General features: G+C 39.4%; 1 protein-coding gene across 2 annotated transcripts in view; it reads left to right on the top strand.

Moving 5' to 3' along the window:
- The window catches only part of DNAH12 (dynein axonemal heavy chain 12), a 451,362-nt gene that overhangs the window by 45,436 nt on the left and 379,205 nt on the right, over positions 1 to 26,721 (top strand). For both annotated transcript variants that reach the window (XM_033925718.1, XM_033925717.1), the window contains exons 10-13: positions 4,778 to 4,934; positions 5,031 to 5,122; positions 5,439 to 5,617; positions 18,927 to 19,062. In XM_033925718.1, coding sequence (XP_033781609.1) covers positions 4,778 to 4,934; positions 5,031 to 5,122; positions 5,439 to 5,617; positions 18,927 to 19,062 — 564 coding nt within the window. The remainder of the gene's footprint in view (positions 1 to 4,777; positions 4,935 to 5,030; positions 5,123 to 5,438; positions 5,618 to 18,926; positions 19,063 to 26,721) is intronic.

Genomic DNA, 26,721 nt, shown 5'->3' with positions numbered 1-26,721 from the left:
CACTCTGAATCTCATGAGCAGACACCAGTCTCCCTAATTTAGACATTTGAATATAAAATTTACCCCTTTTTAAACCACCCAAACCCTCCCTCATACCCCCCATACCCCCCTATTAATAATAGTGAAAACTTGGAAACGCACATTTGATATCAAGTGAAGGAAAAAAAAAAACTCCCCCCCAGGCTAAATAAACATAAAACAGTATAATAAGCCATTGAATTATATAGAACAAATCATGAGTTATATATTCTTAAACTAGCTTTTATATATATCCACACCAACCCATTAAAAATATTCATATTTATAAATATTTAAATAACTATCCTATAAGAAATTCATATAATCTAAAAATAAAATATCTGTGAGCAACTTTATATCACATGTTTAAAAAACAGTTAATTATTACATTATATCAATTTCCTGTAAGTTATGAATTACATATTTGTAAAATTAAAATAATGATTAGATGGAACTCTAATATCTATATATTAGTCAAATTATAATGAAAATACTTAACAATACAGAACATCTCTACATTCCAATGAAACAGCTGAGAGAAAAAAATCAAGACAAAATGAACCTATATGTCAAATTATTCCTTCTAATAAATTTTTACTACCCTTTTGAAGTTTTCCATAAAATCTACAATATTCTTATATAATATGACAGTAACCAGTTAAGTAATTAAATATCATGTCTACCCTTATCTCCCTATAAAATTTTAATTATACTGAATATTATTTTATAATTAAACATAATCACAGGAATTTAATATAGTTATAATGAATCATTTCATAAATATGAACTATTATGAATACTACTCAGCTAATAATCCAAAATAAATGCATTACTCTACTGTAACCTTTATACCAAAGCAATCTTTAATATATTTCACCTCCCTAATACAAACACAATTCATCTATGTAACTCCCCAATAATGAATTATTTCATCATCCTATAAATTATCTTCTTTACTTGGAATTGACATATAACAAATAAACTATATGTTCAATAATAGATTACTTAAGAAACCAATAAAACATCTTCTAATCCATTTGATGTTCATGCTATATAAGAATCTAACACACACACACAAAAATTCCTCCCCTAAAAATAACCCTCACAAGAAAATTTAATTTTCTCTCAATATAACAATGTAAGAACATAAGAATTGCCACTGCTGAGTCAGACCAGTGGTCCATCATGCCCAGCAGTCTGCTCACGCGGCGGCCCTCTGGTGTAAGACCAGCACCCTAACTGAGACTAGCCCTACCAGCGCACGTTAAAGTTCTAAATGTGATTCGTCTAAGTATCTTCGATAAGTTAAACTTTCTGACAGGACCAATCCTATCCCCCCTTTTCCCTATTGATGAAACAGTTCAAACATTGAAACTGACAATACTCTTTCTTCAGCCAATAAAATGCAGACAAACATCCAAGTAACAAAATCTTAGCACGGTGACTCAAAGTCGCTATCGTAATGTTATCCTCAGGATCCCATAACACTGTTACAGAGGTATTGCCGTTTTGACAAAAAGTTCTCAAATATTGTCACTGGAAAACGTATTAAACATCCCTCTTCTTGTAACTCCTCCCTTATTAAAACAAGGGAGGAGAAAAAGTCTTACGTCAGCACTTGTAAGCAGCCGCCCCAATCTATGCCACAAGGAGTGACTGGGGAGCCAAACGATACTGATCTTCACACCCATGGAGCAGAGACAGGTATTAGGAGAAAGGCTGCCAGCGTATGAAACCGCAGTCTCCGTCAATCTTGTAAAATTGTCAAATACTGAAAAAGCTTTTGCATGACACTTTGTAGTAAATAGCATCAAGAGTCACACATAGATCAGAATGTATTCAAAAATATTGCCTTCCCTTCCAGATAGTGATGCAATGGATTCCAGACTTCAGTTCCATGTCTTGAATTTCCTTAGCTGTTCTATATGGCATGGCAGCCATCTGATTTGCATAAAATTCGAGCATTTTATAATATTCTAAATAGAGTTCCATCTATTAGCTCATATATTCAAGACGGTTAACACAGTTAATTCAAAAAAGATTCCACCCTACATTCTATACCGTTTCTTATGTAATATCATAACTTTGTATAACTAAAAACATTAAAAATTGTTCAAATAATAAGTAATTGAAAGTTAATGACGTTAGAACCCCCTTTTATTTTATTTTCTATGAAGCCATCGGTTGTTCACATGAATCCAAAAAGACCCTTAACTTTTCAGGATCATCAAAACTCACAGTCTTATTGGCATAAGTAACCTTCATAATAGCTGGATACAGCAAACCATATCTTGCTCTTAAACTTCTTATTTGTGGTCGCAATTCTAACAATTTTTTCCTTTTTTCTGCGGTGACCTTAGCAAATCCGGCACAATATGAATCTTTGAATCTTGACATTTCAAGTTTCTATTTTCTTTTGCAAGCCGTATAATTTCCATGACTTGCTGATGCCTTAAAAGTTTAAAAATAATTGGACGTGGCCCCAGTGTTTTAGCAGTTCTTTTTGAAGGGATCCTGTGAGCCCTCTCTATTTTTAGTGGATACTTCGTCTTAAGAGGCAGGATCTTCGGGAGAAAATTTTCAAGGAAGGAGATTGTAACTTTTTTTTTCAATTCCCTCCGGGAGCCCAATTATTCTTAAATTGTTCCTTTTCCCTCTATTAATACAATTTTCAAGCTCTCTTGAGAGAGTATCTACTTTCTCTCTATACGATTTGCATATTCGTATTTCAGTTTCATTTGCAGCTGTTCTCTGTTCAATATTATCAAACTTAAATTCAAGGTTTTCCATTCGTCTAGTAAGATCTTGCAGCTTTAGAGAGTTGTCAGTGACAATTTCTTTAATTATTCTCAACTCCACAAAAATGTCACCGCTATTTCCTTTGGGCAACGGCACTTTAGATGGAGTCGTTGGTTCTATCTTTGATCTTTTTGCGCTTCCTGAACTTTTGCCAGCCATCTCATTTTTCAGCTGTTTGCTCGTTGCCATTTGTTAAACTAAACTCCCGAATTTTTTTTTTTTTTTAAATTTTAAATTCTTTATTCATTTTTACATATTACAACAAGTGTATAAGAAAAATCATTCAAACTTATAAATATACACTTGATTAACTTTCATATATCATTAAAAATATAACTTTTCAGTCAATACCTATATTCTATAATATTTTGAATATTATGAACTATTCCTAGTATCTAAACAATTCCTAGTATCCCAACCCCTCCCTCCCCTTACAAAAGTTCCATTCCCAATACATCAAAAACAGTTAAATACTCATACATTATAGGATTTAATATTTATTACCCACCCACAACCCTCCATGTCAAATATCTTACTTTGGGAAAACGTTATTACTCATTACAAAAATCTGTTAATGGTCCCCAAATCTTCTGAAATTTACCAAAATATCCTCTTTGTGTTGCTATTGTGCGCTCCATTTTATATATATGACACACAGAATTCCACCAGAAATTTTAAGCTTTTTGATTTAGTTTTTATCTAGTTATTTATATTAGTATTTTGGAAATCAATTTGGCCTCAAATCAATAGGATGTTAGAGAATCCGGTATCCTTGACATATGATACTATTTTATTTGGCATGTCAATGAGAGCGAAGAGTCAGATTTCGTCAAATAATAACAAATCATAGCAGATTAAATTACAATTTAATCTGCTAATTGTAATTTAATCTGCTATGATTTGTTATTATTTGACGAAATCTGACTCTTCGCTCTCATTGACATGCCAAATAAAATAGTATCATATGTCAAGGCTACCGGATTCTCTAACATCCTATTGATTTGAGGCCAAATTGATTTCCAAAATACTAATATAAATAACTAGATAAAAACTAAATCAAAAAGCTTAAAATTACTTTCAAAAGCCTGATACTGTGGAGCTCAGTCTTCACTCGACCATCTTGCTGCGACTCCAAGCCACGCCCCCCCGGGCCACTCATTCTTTACGACAACACTCGCCCGCACATAGGAAATGTCATCATTGAAAAACTATGCAAATACGGCTGGGAGGTGTTACCTCATGCTCCCTACAGTCCAGACACGAGTCCACCAGACTTTGACCTTTTTCCAAAGTTGAAACAACCTATGAGTGGACATCGTTTTACATCTCTGGAAGAGATTTCTTCCGCTGATACCTGAGCCATTCAGCAACTGAACAAAACGGTGTCTTTGATGGAATAATGAAGCTTCCCGGACGTGGGACTCAGTCATTGCAAAGCAGGGAGACTATCCCCCTCTTCTACAAAGCCGCACTAGCGGCTGCCATGCAGCAACTGCCCCGAAGCCATTTAAATCTCTATGGGTTTCGGGGCTGTTACAGCGCGGCTTTGTAAAAGAGGGGATATATTGAAGGATTGTAAATAAATACTTGAAAAAAAATAAAACATGTAAATTTTTTAAAATAGTGTGCATTATTTATGAAATGACCCTCGTACAATAGCAGTGCCCAAGACTGAAGAGTTCCAGATAGCTTTGACTAAGAACTGTAGATGCAATTACTAGAATAACTGATTTGGGAGGAAATACAAAATTGGTTGAAAAATTCCCCAGGTCCCTGATTTGAGCACTAGTTACAGGTGAGCTAAAATTCCAAACAAGGATGAGGAAACTGCTGGATCCCTGTCGCATTCACTCCAAAAAATCCAAAACCAAAGTGCACAAAATATTTTGAGGTAAAGAAGCATTAATTTTGGTATCACATCATTAATTTATAGCAAACTAATATTATTTGTTTTTCTTAGAATATGCAAACAATACAATCATGGCTATCGGGAGGTAACACAGTTATAGCAATTGAAGCTAAACTACCTGATCATGTGATAGAGTGGGCATTTAAAACACTCAGAAAAGCAGTCAAAGACAATTTAGAAGGACCAAAAAGTCATTTTGAAGAATATGGTAAGTGACACACAATATTTTGTGTTAGGCATTTTCTTTAAATATCATCTTTCTAAACAGTTAATGTTTTTATTGTTTGTGTTATGTAAATTGTAGTTGAAAGTTTTAGCTGGCTTGTAGATGGTACAGCAGATGCACAGGTTCAGAGCTTTCTGGAAGAAGAGCACAGTTTTGAAGAGTATATAGAAGTAAGTATCAATCCTTTATCATACGTATGATGATTTCCTTTATTACTTATAAATAAAATAACTATATATTCTTTATGAAGCTTGTGTACTAAAGTTAATGCTTAAGTATACATTCATGTTCATTAAGAGGGTAATTTTTAGAATTGCTCCAGACTCTCTGTGGGGGAAAATGGGCAAAACTCATAGTGGGCCCTAAAAACAAGCATGGATATTTTTATTTTGAAATCTGTGTTTCCACTTTTCACTTAGTAGCTAGCTTTGGAAGACATTAAAAATTGCTTATAAATATAGCTGAAATTTAAAATTTTGTTTGAAGCATATTGAACATTTCCACACCCTTGCCAAAGAAATCATGAGCTTACCACCTCGCGCTTACTTCAATATGATACGTTTGGACTGTGATGACTTGAAGGAGGGCTTGTCAGATAAAGCAAAAAGTTATGCAAACAGACTTCTGGAAAGAATTGTTTCAGACCACAGGAATGAAAATGAAAAGTAAGTAAATATTTTCATCATTTTGTCATCCTATTTGTAAAGATGGAAAGTTTTAACACATTTCAGGGCTATTTTACTAAACCTTAGTGCATGCTAATGGGCATTCCATTCATCCTAGACAAGTGGGTTATCTCCCCATGGCCGCAAGTTATCTGCAGAAGGAATCCACTCCAGATTTTTTTCTGGGTCCCTCCTACTTTACTTGAGTTCTACTGCCATCTGCAGTTTTTCTCTTCTCTGTCCCTTTATTATTTTATTCAATATTTTAGACCTTTATTCATTGTTTTCTGTGCTTGGAGCTTTCACCTTGATTACAGCTCTGCCTATGCAGAGAAGAAACAAGACTCCAGTCTGCAGCTGACAGGCCAATCCCTTGTGGTACCTGTTAGCCAGCCTGCACAAGTATTTTTTTTGAGCTCAGGGCTGTCCCCACATTTTTTGCTCACCTACTGAATTTCGGGGGTTTGAGCGCAGGCTGTTGGGCAGGTTATGCAGCTGCATTTTTCATCTCTTCTGCAAGCACATCCATCATCCTTGGGGTGGGAGTATGGTCAGACTGCGTGTCTGGCTGGCAGCTTGAAGATCAGCATTGAAGAGGCATTCTTAGCTTGAGGCAGTGATTCTTCTCCTTTTCAGCTACTGTAAAGGGCTGAGGCAGGCTGTGGCACATGTTCAGCACTGGTCACACAGTGAGTAAGGTTGTTACAGCCTGTAAAGTGAATTGGGGGAGGTCTGAATTTGGGATTTTTGAGTGTTTCTATCTGTTTCCCTGTGTTCCTCCACCTGAAAAATCCTAAACTTGCCAATTTTACACTTTAGGGGAAGTGTTTATTAGCATTTTTATATATGAATTTCTTAGCAGCAGCTATCTTGGATTTTTAGCGAGATTTCCTCCGACCAGTGGGTTCCTAACATCATTTGGTTTGGCTACAAGCTGGAGTTTGCCCAACCTCTGATAGATTGATTTGTGGACACTCTTGTGGGGCACCTGGAGAAGTTGGCCAGGGTTCTGGCCACTGTGACATGGCTGCTTGATATTCAGGCCATACAGCTGGTGCCGCCTGAATACTCGGACTCAAGCAGATACTCCATATACTTTATCATGCCAAAGAAAGTCTGAAATGATTGGAGACCCATTCTGGACCTTACTCAGGTGAATGCAGCACTATGAGTTCTGCACTTTCACATGAAAATGGTTTGATCTGTCATGTCGTTAGCTCCGGGGGAGTTCCTAGCCTCTCTGGATCTGACAGAGGCCTATTTGCATATTCCCATCGTCCCAGATCACAGGAAGTTTCTCAGGTATCCCTTTGTGGAACCTCAATGTGGTGTTCAAAGACCTTGTTAAGGGTCTGTTAGAACCTTTGGAGACAGCATCCCTAATGGACTTGACACTTAAGATGGTTTTCCTCAGTGATATCAGCACGATATGTTTTGGAGGTCCAGGTGCTCTCTTATCGAGAGCCTTTCCTCGGAATTTCAGAGACTGGAGTTTCCTTGCACACTGTTCTTTTGTTTTTGCCGAAGGTAGTTTTCAGTGTTTCATGTGAATCGGGAGCCTGCATTTAATCCTACAGGTTTTAGAAAGCAAGACCGCATTTTGGTGAAGTTGGATGTGAGAAGAGTGCTTCTTTGCTATCTTGAGGTCATTAATGAGGTTAGGATCTTAGATCATTTGTTTGTTCTGACTCATTCATCCAAGCGGGGCACTCCTCCTTCCAAGGCCATGATCTCTAGATGGATTCGTAAGGTCATTTCTTCAGCCTACATTGTCTTTGTGAAACAGTTTCCTGTTTCTGAGCTTCATGTGGGCCGAGGCTCGGTCAGTCCCCCCAGTGGAGATCTGTAGAGCAGCGACTTGGTCCACGCTACATACATTTGCAAGGTTTTATAGGGTTGACGTTGTGGCACAAGAGGACTCTGCCATTGATTCCTCCATGTTATGGGCTGGCACAGTCAGCCCGCCCTAGATTTTGGGACTGATTTTGTATGTCCCGCTTTTCTAGAATGGAAAAAAGAATATGTTCTTACCTTGATAATATCTTTTCTAGTAAATAGGTGTGGCCCTGAAACAGCAATCTGTCAATCAGTTATTCTTAATTCAGGCAATATTTTGCCAATTGTGTCTTCTTTTAAAGTATTGGGAGTCTTGTTAGATTCCTCTTTTTCTTTCCATTGTCAAGTAAATCATCTCATAAAGAAATGGGTTTTTTTCAGCTTTTGTACATTGAAAATTATTTGTCACTTATTTTACCAACATCATTTTGTGGTATAGGTCCAGTCCATTATTCTGGTGCAACTAGATTATTGTAAATCCATTTACACCAGTTTAAGTAAAGGTAGCAAGAAAAGACTTCAACTAATTCAAAATACTGCTGCAAGGCTGATCTTTGGAAAAACAAAGTTTGAACATGTGTCACCTTTACTGAGAAGTATAAATTGCATTCCTTTTCGATTGAGAGTTCAATTTAAATGTGCCTGCATAGTTTTCAAGATTACATGGATTCTTTGATCCCTTTGTCTTTAAGCTCTTCGAGACCTTCAGGTTGTAGAACAATATATATGAATTGTTCTACAGGGGAGGTACAATTGTTCTACAACCTTCTACAACTGTTCTACAACAGTTAATAAATAGGAAAGAGAATGGGAAACTTTAGTAGACGATTTGATACCTTTCATCAAAGGAAAAGAAAGTATATAAGGTTGATGAAAGTTTTAAAATCAATAAAGAATTATAAAAAAAAAAAAGAAAGAAAGAAACAGAGTGGTTTTCAAAATTTTTTGAAAAACCTGGAGGTGATAAACAAGATCTTATTTGAAAAGGTAATTCATTTCAAATCACAGTTAATAAATAGGAAAGAGAATGGGAAACTTTAGTAGACGATTTGATACCTTTCATCAAAGGAAAAGAAAGTATGTGTATATATATATATATATATATGTATGTGTATATATATGTATGTATATATATATATATATATATATATATATATATATATATATATATATATATATATATATATATATATATATACATACTTTCTTTTCCTTTGATGAAAGGTATCATATATATATATATATACATACTTTCTTTTCCTTTGATGAAAGGTATCAAATCGTCTACTAAAGTTTCCCATTCTCTTTCCTATTTATTAACTGTGATTTGAAATGAATTACCTTTTCAAATAAGATCTTGTTTATCACCTCCAGGTTTTTCAAAAAATTTTGAAAACCACTCTGTTTCTTTCTTTCTTTTTTTTTTTTATAATTCTTTATTGATTTTAAAACTTTCATATATATGTATATATATACATACTTTCTTTTCCTTTGATGAAAGGTATCAAATATACATATATATATATATATACATACTTTCTTTTCCTTTGATGAAAGGTATCAAATCGTCTACTAAAGTTTCCCATTCTCTTTCCTATTTATTAACTGTGATTTGAAATGAATTACCTTTTCAAATAAGATCTTGTTTATCACCTCCAGGTTTTTCAAAAAATTTTGAAAACCACTCTGTTTCTTTCTTTCTTTTTTTTTTTTTATAATTCTTTATTGATTTTAAAACTTTCATCAAGTGTACAAAAATTGCAACACAATAACATAGATTTAATCACTTGTACATCTTAACGTTATATCTTATAATTGCAAATATAACCCTCCCTCTCCCACCCTGAAATCCCTCTAGTAATGTTATTTTTCATATAATAGAAATCCTCCCCCACCCCACCCTTATCTTACATATTAAATATAGAAATATTACAAAAATGGCATCAATCATGACAAAAGGACGTTAATGGTTCCCAAATTTTAATGTTTAAGTAACAGCTTCTAATGAGTGTAAATGTGCTTCTTGCAATTTAATTATTGTTAACCGAATCAAGCTCTATTTTTTAGCGATGATTTAGTATATAAGTTCAAGATTTAGATTAGATTAGATTCTAGACTCCCACCCTGTCCCTGCCTACTGTCTCATTCTGTTAATGCTTCTCCAAGTTAGTCTTGGATGCCAGTCAGCCCTTTGGGCCTTGAAGAATCCTCTCTAATAAAACGCTAAGTGCGCATGTGCACTTACGGTTTTGTGATTGCTGCCGCTGTGCTGTGTCCCTCCATACCGAATTCCATTTTCGAACTCTGAGGCAGGGAACACGCTGGCGACTCTCCCCTCCCCCCAGCTGTAGCGAACCTCGCAGGTCACTCTGCACCTCGGTAGCACATTCCCTCTGACGTATGCAATCGCATCAGAGGGAACGAGCTGACGTACGTGATCGCGTTGGAGAGAACGAGCTACCGAGGTGCAGAGCGGCCTGCGAGGTTCGCTGCAGGCTGCTTTAAAGAAGAGGAGGGCAGACGCAAATGACCAGGAAGCCGCATGCTGGACAGGGGGAGCAGGGAAGAGGGACAGGGAGAGCAAGTAAGGGGTGCTGTTGGACAGGGGGAGCAAGTAAGGAATGCTGCTGGACAGGGGGAACAGGGAAGAGGGACAGGGGAGCAAGTAAGGAGTGCTGCTGGACAGGGGGAGCAGGGAAGATGGACACGGGGAGCAGGTAAGGAGTGCTACTGGACAGGGGGAGCAGGGAAGAGGGACAGGGGGAGCAGGAAAGAGGTGCTGCTGGATAGGAGGAGCAGGGAAGAGGTGCAGCTGGACAGGGGGAGCAGGGAAGAGGTGCTGCTGGACAGGGGGAGCAGGGAAGAGGTGTTGCTGGACACAGGGGAGGTAAAAGGAAGAGAGAAGGGCTGATGCTGGACAGGGGGAGCAGGCAAGGGGTGGTGGTGGACAGCTTGAGAAAGACAGAAAGAAAGACAGACAGAAAGCGACCAAGAGGAGAGAGAGAGAGAAAGAAAGAAAGACACACACATCTGTTCTAGCACCCGTTAATGTAACGGGCTTAAAGACTAGTACTGTATAATTGAGCGTTTCCAGTGGTACTACTACCTCAGCTCCTCTGATGCTTCTGTTAGTTGTTGCTAATTTTACCTGTTATGGTGTTTTATGTTAAAGCAGAACAATTCTGTTTTTATGGAATGTCCCATCTGTATCTTTACTTCACATACTTTCTTTGAGCTCTAGCATGCTTGGGCATTAATTGCAGTAGAGCTCACAGTGAATTAGGAGGGTCACAGAAAATATCTGGAGTGAATTTCTTCTGCAGATGGCTCATGGCCATGGGGAGATAACCCGCTTGTCTAGAATGACACACCTATGTACTGGAAAAAATATTATCAAGGTAAGAACATAATCTCTTTAGTGCCATGTAGCCCATAGGTATAAAATAGGAAGCACAGCATTAAGTGTGTGCTAATGTCCGATAGTGCGTACTAAGCTTTAGTAAAAGGGCTCCTTAGAAAAGTTATTTATTTATTTTTTTTTAATCATTTTTATTAGTAGGAAGGGAACAACAAGATAACAAGGACAATAAGGACACCAACGGTGCATATACAAAAATGCAAGTACAAACAACAATGTGAGAACCAGAACTGCACCCTAGGAGAAGGCCACAGAGATGATATAGTGACAGTAGAAGTGCCACAAAGGACTAGCCTCTGCCAACATACTGAGACATGGAAAGAGCTGACATCTGAAACAGAGGAAGAGGAGGCAGACTCGGCCCAACACAGCATCAATAGAAAAATATACAAAAAACCCCCATGGACCCCCCCCCAGAGTGAGTGAAGAAGAAAAAAAAAAAAAAACGCAGACACAGAGAGCGTCGTCCCAGACACAGACACAGAGAGCGGTACCCTGTCGGCCCCCAACAATTTTTTAATAGTGGAACAAACAACAAAAAACAGCCATCCAAAGCAGCTCCCCCTACTGGGGGGGCCACTCACCACCACACTCTACACCAACCATCCAGAGCGACAAATACACCACAACCACCCCCCCCAATCAATCCCCCCTTGTCCCCCCCTATACCGGGCAACCAAAGGTAGCTGTAGAAACACATGCCAAAGAGCCTTATAGGCCAACCTCTCAGGGATCCTGAAGGGAATCTAAGGGATCCTAATCAGCATGGATTTACTGAGGGTAGGTCATGCCAATCCAATCTCATCAGCTTCTTTGATTGGGTAACAGGAAAGCTAGACTCGGGAGAGTCTCTGGACATAGTGTACTTGGATTTTAGCAAGGCTTTTGACAGCGTCCCACACCGCAGGCTTCTAAACAAGATGAAGTCGATGGGGTTGGGCGAAACAATAGCTGCATGGGTCAATGATTGGCTTAGTGATAGACGTCAGAGGGTGGTGGTCAATGGCACCCTCTCTGAAACATCGGAAGTGACCAGCGGGGTGCCGCAAGGCTCAGTCCTGGGTCCACTCCTTTTTAACATATTCATAAGGGACTTGACATGAGGGCTGCAGGGTAAGGTAACATTATTCGCTGATGACGCCAAACTATGCAACATAGTAAGTGAAGGATGTTTGCAGGATAATATGACACAGGACCTTCTTGCATTGGAAAACTGGTCCTCAACATGGCAGCTGGGTTTCAATGCTAAGAAATGTAAGGTCATGCACCTCGGTAGCGGAAATCCATGCAGAACTTACACCTTAAATGGAGAAACATTGGCTAAGACCTCGGCAGAACGAGATTTGGGAGTAATCATCAGTGCAGACATGAAGGCTGCAAAACAGGTAGAAAAGGCCTCATCCAAGGCAAGACAAATGATGGGATGTATCAATAGAAGTTTCGTCAGCCGGAAACCAGAAGCCATAATGCCACTGTACAGGACCATGGTGAGACCTCATCTGGAGTACTGTGTGCAATTCTGGAGGCCACATTACCGTAAAGACGTGCTTAGAGTCGAATCGGTTCAGCGGATGGCCACTAGGATGATCTCGGGGCTCAAGGGACTCTCGTACGAAGAGAGACTAAACAGATTGTGGCTCTACACTCTAGAGGGGAGACAGATTGAGACATTTAAATACATTACAGGACGTGTCGAGGTGGAAGATGACATCCTTTTTCTCAAAGGATCCTCGGCCACAAGAGGGCATCCGCTTAAACTTAGAGGGGGGAAATTTAGTAGTGACACCAGGAAGTATTTCTTCACGGAAAGAGTGGTGGATCACTGGAACAAGCTTCCGGTGCAGGTGGTCGAGGCCACCAGCGTGCTTGAGTTCAAGAATAAATGGGACATCTACGTGGGATCCCTACGAAGGTCGAGTTAAGGAACTGGGTCATTAGCATTCAGACTTATTGGGGTGGGTCAGTTGAGTGGGCAGACATCTTTCTATGTTTCTATGGTTTAAAGAATGCCGGTAATGGTGAAGCTCAAAGCTAGCCAGATCTGACAGCTGACCCAGCCAACTGTCGATAGGGATTGGCCCATCTTGAGTCCAGTGAAGCAAAATAGTTCGCTTGACCGCCAAGAGAATCAGGTATACAAAACGTCACTGAGGCTTCGTGAGTTCTTGAGTGTCCAACAAAAGATTGATCACCCAAAAGCAACGTCTTATAACCCACTCCAAGTCCCTCTGCAAGACCAGGTGAAGCTGCGCAAAGGACGTATTCCACAGAGTGAGTTGAGGACATGCCAAAAAGGAGTGCAAAAGCGTCCCAGGGCTCCCCCCACATTTACTACACAAGTCGTCATCACACAGGCCCATCCGAGCCCCCCGCTGCCTAGTAATATAGACTCTATGAAGAACCCGGAACTGAGTCTCCTGCCAAGCCGCAGACCTCACGAAGACCTGTATGACCTGAAAAAGCTCCCTAAAGGCATCCAGCGTATAAGAAGTAGAAAGATCACGGTTCCACTAGTCCTAGACAGAAGGCCTGCGGATGGAACAACTCCGGCTATTTTGTACCAGACAGAGAGCGACCCCATCGAGGCGGGTATGCGCAAAAGATAATCATCCAGGGGCCCACACAGCCACGCCGACCCATGGGTCTGGGAAAGGCTGTTGAAATAATGCCGGGCCTGCAAATAAGCAAAAAACTGAGTATTTGGGACGGCCCAACGGTCCAGAAAAGTTATTTAAGGGCTCATTTTCTTTTTTTTTCTTTTTTTTGTAATTCTTTATTTATAAGTTAACAATTGACAATCTTTACAAGTCAACAATAAGAAAAATATGATGTAGGCTGAAAATAAAACTAACATTCCAAATTGCTTAAAGAATATTACCTTATTACAATTTATAGTTAGTCCTCAATAATTGGAGAAGTAGCTGAAGAAAAACTAAATTAAATATCGTGCAACCTAAAGAAGCGGCCTGACTGCTCATGTACATTTCTTTTCTGAGCTATCTTGAAAACAGCAAGACTCATGTAGTAATCAAAGATTTCTCTCTTTCCGAAATAAACTTAGACAACTGCTTTGGTTCATAGAACACATCTGTTACCTTTTAAATGTCATAACACACTTACAAGGATATCTTAGAACAAGTTGGGGCATCCTGTATCCAAGAGAACGATTTCCAACTGGCTGGCTGCCTGCATTTTGTTCTGCTATGCTCAAACTGGACTGGCACTGGAGAGTCGTGTCACAGCCCACAAAGTTAGAGTATGGCAGCTTCTGTGGCTTTCCTTAGATCCATGCCCATTGAGGAAATCTGTAAAGCTGCCACCTGATCCTCAGTTCATATATTCACTTCTCACTATTGTCTGGAATCTTTCTCCAGACGGGATGGGCACTTCGGCCAATCTGTATTACAAAATTTATTTTCTTAGGCCAACACTCCCACCATCCTATCTCTGTTAGCTTGGAGGTCGCCCATCAGTGAGAATATGCTGCCTGCTTGTCCTGGGATAAAGCACAGTTACTTACTGTAACAAGTGTTGTCCAGGGACAGCAGCCAGCTATTCTCACAACCTACCCACCTCCCCAGGTTGGCTTCTTAGCTGGCGTATCTTAACTGAAGGACCACGCGCCCTCATCGGGTGAGAAGGCACTCGCACATGCGCGGTTCGGGCTATCGTGAACTTTTTGAATTCTTAAAATGGTGATGCACTTTTTAAAATGGTCCATACCGGGGCTCCATCGGTGACGTCACCCATCAGTGAGAATATCTGCCTGCTGCCCCTGGATAACACCTGTTACGGTAAGTAACTGTGCTTTCCAGACACTGCCCCCGCTTCCCATTTATGTAGAGGTATTGAGTGATTCACTTACCTGAGGGCTTATACTCACCTGGGGGCTTTGATCACCCTGCCCCAGCGGTTTTAATTTAAAAACCCTCTTCAGTAGGTTAGCCAGTCTGAAGACACTACTTTCCTTCTTTGATAGATGTATAACAATCCCTGCTGAGCAGCCCTTGGAAAATCATTCCATGGTCCAGGAAACTGAAATGCTGTCGACAACACCATTCATGTAGCCAAACATTCATCTCCAGGATGTGAGCTTCTCTGCTTTGGCCTGGAATACCACCTGTATATCTGACTGCTTCACCTTTTCTTCCAGAGCCACAAAATCACTTTGATACATTCGGAGGGATACTAGCAGTATCATTAGTGCCAACATGGATGAGCAGCTCAGATAATAGTCATTAGGCTTGATGAGTTTTGGCAAGCTGTCTGTAACATTGGCACCAGGCAGACAACATACCTCCTGGTCTTCAGATGGATGTCTCTGTACCCCTCAGAAGGGAATCAAACCACCACTACCTTACGCTTCCTAGTGGTCACTGATCCAGCAACTTTAGGGGATTTTGAGCTTTAGTCCTTCCTCTCCCTGGGGTGCTCTTATCTCCACTTCCAGGGCTGTATATCAGTTCTTCAATTCAAGGATAGGTGAAGTCACAGTATCAGTCCTTCAGGATCTGCAATCTGAGTCCAGCTGTCCTCCCTTAGTATGGCCTCTTCTTCTCTACTGCTGGAAATCATTCATGCCTAATGAAGCATGTCATTGATGTACCTCTCATTCTCACAGATGCTACCTCCTCTCTCAGTTCCTTTACTTTGAAGGGATTCAAGCTGAAGACAGCTTGCATAAGGAATCACTCGCTCTGCTTGGGTAATATCTTCTGTCTACACAGAGACAGAAGCTGTAACCTGGTAAACAGCTTTGGTGACATAGTTTTCCAGCCATATTGTAGTTGTAGACATACTCGCACCTGATGGAAAAAAAAGAGAAGAAAAAGCAGAAAAAAATCTTACCGAAACAATGCCATGTTCCTATTTGGCTGAAGAGCCTATACATCAAAAGATCAGCTTTGGGAAGTTTGGGAGCTGAGGAGGATGGACAGGAATTAAACACTAAACAAAGACTTTCCTCAACTGCTATCTGTGCCCTAATCTGAACTAAAAAATTAAAAAAGAAGAACAATGTAATAACCTACTGAAGCCCAAGTTTACCTTTTCCCAAGTTTGAATGCTAGCAGGTAAGTTATTCCAATGGAGGTTTTTTTCCCCTTTAGCAGATTCTCACTCAGCACCTCTTCAGGCAAGCATTTCGTATGGCATTGGAATTGGCATCAACAGTCCCTCAGAAAGAGGCAATCTCTTCAAAGTCTGCCTGTTCCAAACACTGTCCAAAAATAACCCTTACCACAAATGCATCTACACTAAGCTGTGGAACCTATATCCTCCACTTAAATACATAGGGCAAGTGGAATCATTACATTAGTGCCTTCTTTTTTTAAAATTCTTTATTCATTTTTGTATGTTACAACAAGTGTATCAATTAAACTCATATAAAACTTAAAGATACACACTTGATTAACTCACATATTAGCATCAAATTTAACATTTCATTAGGAAATTAGTATTCTATAATGTTAAATATTATGTAAGAAATCTAAATTTATATCATTCTTATTAAATATAATAATCCCCCATCCCTCCCTCCCAATTCAATAATACATAAAATCATCTTTATTGTGAATTCATTCAAATATTGATATATTATGTAATAATCAGAAATAAAATCCCACACCTTTTCCCCTCTAATCAAATATCTTATCATGGGAAAAGATAATCATTCATTACAAAAATCTGTTAACGGTCCCCAGACTTTCTGAAATTTACTCACATAACCTTTTTGCGTTGCAATGGTGAGTTCCATTTTGTACATATTGAAGCTGGGCCATTAGATCATCTTTTATTCTATTGTCCATTTATTTTATCATTCTGGAAATCAATTTGGCCTCAAATTAATAGGATGTTAGAAAACCCGGTAGCCTTGACATATGATACTATTTTATTTGGAACAACTATGAGAGCAAGAAGTCAAATTTCGTCAAATAACAACAAACTTTTGTTTATTTTAACTGGAATAGCAATACAACAAATAACATACAATTGGAAAAAATATGACAGGTTAAATTACAATTTCTGGTGGAATTCTGTATGTCATATGTACAAAATGGAACTCACCATTACATTAGTGACTTCTATTCCGCCTGTACCTTGCAGTTCTAAGCAGATTACAGTAGAAGATAGCTGGACATTTCCAGAAAGTTACAATTTAGGGTCGGTTACATAGTAGAGGCATTGGTGAGAGATAGAAGGAAGGGTGGAGAATTGAGGTTTACTTGTAGGGAAGCTGCAGTTTGGGGTTGGTTAATTGATAGAGTCATTGAGGAGATATTAGTAGAGGGGTAGGAGGTCAGCTGGAAATTTTACAAGGAGGAGGGAGGATGCGAGGGGGGGTAAGAAGGCTGTATAGATTTTTTGAATAGCAGAGTTTTGATTTCTTTTCGAAATGATTTAAAGTCACTTGTAGTTGTCAGCAGGTTGGAGATGGTTGGGTCCAGCTTCGCTGCTTGCGTCGCTAGGAGGCCGTCATACATCTTCTTGCGCTGTGTTCCCTTGAGTGGTGGATAGGAGAATGGGGTCTGAGTTCTTCTTAGTCTGGATGTTACGGTTACGGTTTAGATGGTTGTTTTAGGTAGGTGGGTGCAGTTCCATTTATTGCTTTGAATAGTAGACAGTAAAATTTGAATTGGATTCGGGCTCGTATTGGTAGCCAGTGTGAATCTAGGTAAGCATTGGTGATGTGGTCAAATTTTCCGAGTGAGTAGATCAGTCTGAGGGCTGTATTTTGAATGGTCTGTAGTTGATTTATCAAGTTTGTAGGGCATGGTAGGTATAGGATATTGTAGTAGTCCACTAGTCCTAGGACAAGGGATTGGACTATGATCCTGTAGTGATCTTTGTCAAAGAATTTTCTTATTTTTCATAAGTTGCGCATGGTGAAAAATGCTTTTTGAGTAACTTTGTTGATTTGGACCTGCATTGAGCAGCATCTATCTATCGGCACTCCAAGGATTTTGAGAGAGGGCTGTATGGGGTATTTGGTGACGTTTATTTCTAATTCTGTTATGGATGGGGTTTTGTCCTTTTCAAGTAGTAAAAATTTTGTTTTGTCCGAGTTCAGCTTCAGTTTGTGGTTTAACATCCATTCTTCCACTGCTTCCAGTGTTGTTTTTAGGTTGCCTAACGAGGTGGGGTCTTGGGTGTCAAAGGGGAGGAGTACGGTTATATCATCTGCGTAGCTGAAAGATGTTACGTTTAGGGTATCTAGAATGGTGCCTAGGAAGGCTAGGAAGAGGTTGAAGAGCATGGGTGACAGCGGTGACCCTTGAATCATCAAGAAAGTGCTCTCCACATTAATATCCTACAACTCAGAGCAATGTGTAATGTCTTACAGGTCTTCTGTTCATGGAAATGGAGAAGTGTTATGCATGAAAAGTATTTTCCTTTTGTGTATTAAGAACTCTTTGAGTAGGTAGGATATTTATGCAATGTCAGCAGTTATTGACTGATAATTCATTGCTTGGTGAGATGTAAGAAGTGTTTATTTGAGTTTTAAGCTCTGATGCTGCTCAGAGTTCATTTACCTGCCTGGTGAAATTTAAACCTTTTGAATCAGATCAACTAAGGTGTTTCATTTTGTATCCATGACGGAAATTCTTATTAACTCTTCTTTCATGGATAATAAGAATTTGTGTAAGAACATAGAACACACAAATGTAAAAGCCATTATGAGTCAGACCAAAGTCCACTGAGCCCTGTATCCTGTCTCTTACAGTAGCTAGTCCAGGTCACAATACCAGGAACATTCCAAAACATAGATAATTTCTCATAGCTCATTTCAAGAGACAAATTATGACTTTATCATATCTACCTGGTTAATAATTTTTATAGACTTTTTCCTGTAGGAGCATGTTCAAACCTCCAATGTAATATCCCACTGACCACTGTCCTGAAACAAGAAGCATCTTATTTCAGTAATTTGATTACATTTCTTTATGTTCTTAATTAGGTACTCTACTTGTTTTGTATTATAGTTTTGCTTATTTGATACAGAATACATGTACCATAAAAGTCTATAAAAATACTTAACTTTAACATTTTTTGCAGGATCTGTAGGGAATTTGAGCATATCAAAGAACGTGCACTAAAAATTCCTGAACACACAGAGGATATGATTGAAATGATAGAATTTATAGACCATGCAAAAGTCCAAAGTATTCAAGCACTAAATGCACAGATTGGAGTAAGTTTACATCCCTGTATTTATCTATTAAGCTCTATTAAATTAACCAAAGATAGTGATCATTAACCTTCTAAGTCTGAGGACACCCTTTGCATCATCTGTTGTTCAGGTTGTGGCTGAGATAATTGATTTTATTGATAGCAGTAAAGATCTTATTCTTTACTCCAGGCTGACATGTTATTTAATGTGTAGGCCTGATGCAGTAGAATGGGGCCCCTGATAAATAAAATATATTAATTCACCTTAATATTAACACAGGTTCCTGCAGGTTAGTGAATAGATATATTGCAGCAGACTGGATGATGAAAAACAAAGAGCCTGATATTCAAAATAATTTAATTGGGCAAGAGAAACTGCTGCTCAGTTAAATTGCACTGAGTGGGTCAGGAGATGATATTCAGTAGCACTTAACAGGATAGTGCTTCTGAATATCCTCTCTCTGACTACAGTGGCACTGTTTGGTCAGTGCTGGGGCAGTCCGAGGGTGGAGCCTGGTCAGAGCCAAAAGTTATGCATGCACTAATGATATTTACTAACTGGACAAGTAGGTCTTTTTAAATAGTAATCTTATCTTTACCCAGTTAGCTATGTAGGTATGTCACTGAATATCAGCCATACTCATATCTTTTGAATACTACCACTGCCCCATATATTCAGTGCCGATGCCCAGATATAGCCTGGCACTAAATATCTAGTCTAAATCAGCCTGATGATTCTTTTTACATTTCTTTAAAGCTGGGGAGAAAAGATATTTGTCTTAGTCATCTGACCAACCAAAGGGTTATGTCCACAGCTGCTAAGAACTGATCAGACTAAAGATACAGGACATACTGGCAATGTATCTGAAAAGGAGCATTTAATATATTGTTTGCTCATTATCAGGAATTAGACCCATTATAATAAATAGTATGAAGTTAGAGGAGCAGTAAATAATTTAGGTATGATTATCTCTTCAATAAATCCCAGTACATAAAATGAACACATTTATAGTCTTCCTAATGGAATGGATTTAGCTTGGTAGTGGTGACTAGTTCTGATAATGAGTATGATCAAAATGAAATGGCTATCATAAGAAGCGATGTCATCACCTTGAATAACCACATAATCCCTGGGCCTCCAGCCTCACCTAGCAAATAACAGAGAAATCCTTGTTCATTAAATCCTGCTACAAGCACTTGGTCTCTAATCTGTAATATCAAACTATTGTCCCTCAGCCTTAAATCTGTTGAGCTGAAGGACCAGGTAAGCCCAATTTTCGACCTGCCATACCTCTTTGACGTGTGAATTAGAATTCAGTTCTGACTCTTCTAAATTTTGGGTGGGTCTTGTGATGACAGTGGCACATAAGGGATTGAATCAGGTTGGGCAGACTAGATATGACTCTAGTCGCTTTGTCAGATTGGATTCCTTGTGTTTTCAAGTAGGGGCGATATGAACTACCTTATTGCTGTCTGTGTCTGGATTGAATGATATCCCTGGGCAAAGCTGATCTTTCCAAATGTTTAACCTTGTCTAGAATAAAGGGATCAAGATGATGCCCTGACTATAATACCCTGTGAGAATGCGATGTGTTTGAATGTAGGTACTTATGAGGTTTGTAATGATGTCTTGGCCATGGTAGAGGGGGTTGTGGGTGGTTTTGGGCAATTGGCCAGGATCTTATTAATTCTACTGGGGTCCTCTTAAGTCTCAGAACTGAGCTGATTTGTTTTGGATAGTTGGGTCTGGGAAAGAGCATTTGGGGAGGTCTTTCTCTTTTTTCTCCACACCTTTTAGTAGGTGGATTTATGGGATTCTATTAGGTTTTTCTACTCTAGGGTTCATTTTATCTTTGGGCAGACTTATCCTCTTAAGGTTCGCCTCATTTCATTATGAGTCAGAAGCTTAGTCCAGTGACCTGAAACATTAAAAGGTACATAATCGAAATGAAAATATGACTAAAAACCCACCTAAATTGGCATTTGTAGACAGGTAGTCTAAGTGCCGATAATCAAAACGGGTTTTAAGACGTATCAAAAAGCAGCTTAGGCCTTTTCACTGCTGCTGTACACCCAGAGTAAAAAATAGGCATTTTTGAAGGCATGGTTAAGGTGGGAGGTAGGCGGGTTGTAGGTCAACATAAGACTGTCTTCATGCAGTGATAATTGAAAGCTTAACAAGACTTCCTAGACAGAACTTATATGTTGTGACTTAAGGCGATCTAAAAACAGGTTTAAGTGCCCAAAAAGTATCCAAAGTGACCAGATAACCACTGTAGGGACAAAGTACAGACGACCCCCCCCCCACACTCCCCCAGTGATCATTGATGACCCCCCCCCCCATAAAAATAAAAAGGTACATACCTGCCTCCAGAACATCAGCACCTGGCAAAGGAAAGCCTAGTACAGTAGAGCTGCACAGAGGTGGCTTAAGTAGTTTGGGTGGGTGGGCTAGTGAACCATAGAGAGGAGGACCTAGGCCAATAAGCCACTCTAACCACTGCATTCATGCTAGAAAGTGTGCACCCCCCAAAACCCTACTGTACTGCCATCCAGGTGGTACCTACAGCCATAAGGGCTATTGGGGAGGTAGACAGGTGAGTATAGAAGATTTTTTTTGGGGGGGGGCTCACCAGGGAGTTGTGGTGAGATGTTTTGTGAAGTTCACAGCAGTGCCCTATAAGGTGCCCCACTACTCTGTTACACACAGAGGATGTGTCTGGGTGGCCATTCCTTCACGTTGCTGATCCCTCCCATGTCCAAAAGGTCTTGTTCTAAGCGTTTTTGACTTGGATGAATTTTTGGATGAGAATGGGATATAAAGATAAATGACTTGGCGGTTTGGACAATCAAACAGCTGGATGTACAAGTAGACAATTCTTGGAAAAAAATATATATATTTTGGATGTATTTTTCGAGAATGGACTTTGGATGACTTATCTTTTTTTTTTTTTTTTTTTAAATTATTATTATTTTTTTTAACTACTACTACTACTAATTATTTCTATAGTGCAACCAGATGTACTCAACGCTGTAGAGTCACAAAGAAGACAGTCCCTGCTCAAAAGAGCATATAATCTAAATAGACAAGACAGACAGACAAGATGTTAAGGGGAACGGTTAATCTGCTGGCTGGATTAGAGGGCAGTGGGGAGTACAGTTATGGGTTGAAGGCTTTACCAAAAAGGTGGGTTTTCAGTCTGATTTTAAACAAGGTAAGGGAAGGGGTTTGATGAACAAACTTGGGTAATTTATTCCAGGCATAGGGGGCAGCTAGATGAAATGAACAAAGTCTGGAATTAGCAGTGAAGGAGAATGGCACAGCTAAGAGGAATGAAGTTCTCTGGGAGGTGTATGAGGAGAGATATTGAGGGACAGCAGAATGAACACACTTGTAGGTCAGCAATAGGAGCTTGAACTATATGCGAAGGTAGATAGGGAACCAGTGAAGTGATTTAATAGAAATCACTAATGTAATTTAAGGAGAGAGGTGACATGAGTGCAGCAAGGTTGGTAGAGTTGGCATCCTGGAATCTCTCTGGTTGTGTTATTACAGGAAACTGATTGATTTCTAAAAAAAATACATAAGCTACTTTGCAATGCAAATGCTCCATTTTTTTTGCCTCTGACAAAACATTAAGTGAACTAAGAAGTTTTTTTTTTTTGTTTTGTTTGTTTGTTTGTTTTTTTTTGGGGGGGGGGGGCGCATTGTACCTGTTCTTTTCCATAAGAGTCTGTCTGTACAGATTCTCAAGGTGCAATGGGACCCTGAGGGCTGCTATCTGTTTGCTTAAGTGCTCCTTCAGATCAAGAATTCAGCCTAGTAAACATTTATTCCCCTAATTTGGACCAGGCCCTTTTCCATAAGAAAGATAAAAACTGATTGTAGGATTTAAATGCTTATATGAACCAGAGATTGACCACAGAACTCAGAAAGTCTTTGAGCAGACTACTATCATACCAAGCTGCCACCAAAGACCCAGAACTGAACCAACTGGTCAAAGCATCTGCCTTCTACATGCACTTTAGAAAGCTCCTAAAAACACACCTATTCTGAAAATTTAGCAGTCCCTAGATACTCGGAATCTACCTCAACAGTTAACCTCGCTTTCCAAATATGACATAATTCACTGATATTGATCAGATCTACCTCCTTTGTAAATCAACTGCCTACCTCTATAAACCTTACTATTTACCGCTGTTAAGTTATATGGCAGCTCCATGTCATTACTCATTTCTACCTCTTTGTAAATATATACTGCCAACCACCTTTGTATTTCCACTGCTAATCCCCTTACCAAGTCATGTTGTAGCTTGCTGACTTTAGCCAGTTTTGCCTCTTTTGTAAACTGCATAGAACCGAAAGGCTTATGCATTATATAAATAAAAATTTATGTTATGTTACATAGGGGTTACATGGGGGGGAGGACAATAAGAGGAAAAGTTATCAAAGTGGACTGCTGTTAAGATATGTTGTTTTATTATTAACCCTAATTATGAGTAACTAGGTCTCACTGCATAAAATGGGCCCTGTGCTAAAATAGCATATTAGTGGTAGTGGCCCATATCGAGCTACACTTTTAAATGTGCCAGGGCCCCTGAGGTCTGACTGAGGACTTGGGGCTATGTGCAGAGATCTATCAATCCTTCAGCACAGGATGTCACCTTTTTTCCTCCCACCTTCACAGGACTTACTCTTGAGTAGATTATATTTTAATGGACAAGTTCTTTTCTGACAAGGAACACTCATTTCAGATTGGCAGTGTAACAATCTCAGATCACGTTCCTTGCAGATTTTTTTTAATATAATGGAGGATCAGTAAGACAAACACTGAAGAACTAATAATATCCTGCTTTAATATGAGGCTTTAGTGAAGCATATAGGGTGCTGATTCAGGATTAATTTACAGACTGGTCCCTCTCTGAGAGAGGTCAGATGACCTTAAGGTGGTTACACAAGGGTTCTTTATTAAGGTAGGTGCTTAGAAAGCTGAAGGCCTTATTTTGATATGGAAAAACCAAATTCAGCAGTTGATCTATTGCAAGCATGATCTCTCAGTCAGGCTTCATTTAGGCAGTTTGCTTAATGAACATTTAGGGTTAAATATTCAGCTGGCGGTGAGCATTTTGTTGATCACTGCCAATGTTATTACTGCATATTCAGTAACAGACCATGTCTGGGCTTTGGCATTGAATATCCAGTTTATATAAGGCCGGTTAACCCATGACTGCTTAAGTCGATATTCAGAGATTAAGCAGCCATGAGTTGTCACATAAACCTAGGACTGTATTTTATGCAGTCCCATTTATGCTGCTACTCTGACTGGTTAAGTGCTAAATATCTGCACTTAACTTGCCAAGTGCTGACTCAGACCCAGAATGCTCCCAAAATAGCCAGCTAAGGGGGAAATTTTATAAGAGGCACATAAATAGTAAATTGGCTTCCATTATAAGCTTTAACAAACTTAAAATTGAAAGAAATAAAAATGAATTTGGAGATAGGTGCCGCATGATTCTAAAAAAGATAGGCATGGTGTCTAGCGGTGCCTAACACCAATGTAGGCATGATTAGGGTTGGATTTTTATCACAGTATTTTTTTACTATTGTACTTTTTTAATTGAATTTTCATGGTTTTATATGTCAGTGTTTAATAAATTATCTCCAGAACATCTGTATCCACAGTTTTTGTTTTTGTTTTCATTAGGGGTGGAGAAAGACTTAAGCGATGCTAGACATGATTCTATAAAAGACTTAGGCACCTATAATGTAGGCCTTTAAAACCCTGGCTTATTACAGGCACATAAGTTTTAAGTAAGGCACCACTAAGCATTATTCTGTAATCCATACATAGTAACATAGTAGATGACGGCAAATAAAGACCCGAATGATCCATCCAGCCTGTCCAACCTGATACAATCTAAAAATTTGTTGGAGGGGTTTTCCCCCAACTACTGAAGTCTCCGTCAAAGCTCACTCCAGCCCATCTACACCAGGGATCTCAAAGTCCCTCCTTGAGGGCCGCAATCCAGTCGGGTTTTCAGAATTTCCCCAATGAATATGCATTGAAAGCAATTCATGCACATAGATCTCATGCATATTCATTGGGGAAATCCTGAAAACCTGACTGGATTGCGGCCCTCAAGGAGGGACTTTGAGACCCCTGATCTACACCATCCCAGCCATTGAAGCCCTCCCCAGCCCATCTTCTACCAAACGGCCATATACAGACATAGACCATGAAAGTCTGCCCAGTATTGGCCTTAGTTCTTCAATATTTACTATTATTTTCTGATTCTAGATCCTCTGTGTTCATCCCACACTTCTATCTATGTCACCGTTTTCATCTCCACCATCTCTCTTGGGAGCACATTCCAGGCATCTACCACCCTCTTCGTAAAGAAGAATTTCCTTACATTGCTCTTGAGTCTACCACCCCTCAACCTCAAATTATGTCCTCTGGTTTTTACCATTTTTCTTTCTCTGGAAAAGATTTTGTTCTACGTTAATACCTTTCAAGTATTTGAACATCTGAATCATATTTCCCCTGTCCCTCCTTTCCTGTAAGGTATACATATTCGGGGCTTCCAGTCTCTCATACATCTTTTGTCACAAACCTCCTATCATTTTCGTTGCCCTCCTCTGGACCGCTTCAAGTCTTTTTGTGTCCTTCGCCAGATATGGTCTCCAAAACTGAACACAATACTCCAAGTGGGGCCTCACCAACAACCTGTACAGGGGCATCAACACCTTCATTCGTCTACTGGTTAAGCCTCTCTTTATACAGCCCAGCATCCTTCTGGCAGCAGCCACCGCCTTGTTGCACTGTTTTTTTGCCTTTATATCTTCGGACACTATGACCCCAAGGTCCCTCTCCCCATCCGTGCATATCAGCCTCTCGCCTCCCAGCATATATGGCTCCTTCCGATTATTAATCCCCAAATGCATTACTCTGCATTTCTTTGCATTGAATTGCCAGATATTAGAACATTCCTCTAACTTTTGTAGATCATTTTTCATGTTTTCCATTCCCTCCTACTCTGTTACAAATCTTGGTATCGTCAGCAAAAAGACAAACCTTTCCTTCTAACCCTTCAGCAATGTTACTCACAAATATATTGAACAGGATCGGCCCCAGTACCGAACCCTGAAGGACTCCACTACTCACCTTTCCTTCCTCTGAGTGACTTCCATTAACCACCACTTTCTGGCGTCTGTCTGTCAACCAGTTTCTAATCCAGTTCACCACTTTGGGTCCTAAGTTCAGTCCTTCAAATTTGTTCAAGACCTCCTATGAGGAACTGTGTCAAAGGCTTTGCTGAAATCTAAGTAAATTACATCTAGCATATGTCCTCAATCCATTTCTCTGGTCACCTATCCTTGATCCAGTTCTCTGGTCACCCAATCAAAAAATTCAATCAGGTTTGTTTTGACACAATTTACCTTTAGTAAAGCCATGTTGCCTCAGATCTTGTAACCTATTAGATTCTAGGAAGTTCACTATCATTTCTTTCAGCAATACTTCCATTATGTTTCCAACAACTGAAGTGAGGCTTACCGGCCTGTAGTTTCCTGTTTCATCCAATCTCCAGGAACCACTCCCGTCTCCAGAGATTTGTTGAACAAGTCTTTAATAGGACCCCACCAGAACCTCTCTGAGCTCCCTCAGTATCCTGGGATGGA

The sequence above is a fragment of the Geotrypetes seraphini genome, chromosome 17 (genome assembly GCF_902459505.1).
Source record: "Geotrypetes seraphini chromosome 17, aGeoSer1.1, whole genome shotgun sequence".
Lineage (NCBI taxonomy): Eukaryota > Metazoa > Chordata > Amphibia > Gymnophiona > Dermophiidae > Geotrypetes > Geotrypetes seraphini.
The sequence above is the reverse complement of the archived record's forward strand: the minus strand, read 5'-3'. Positions and strand labels throughout refer to the sequence as shown.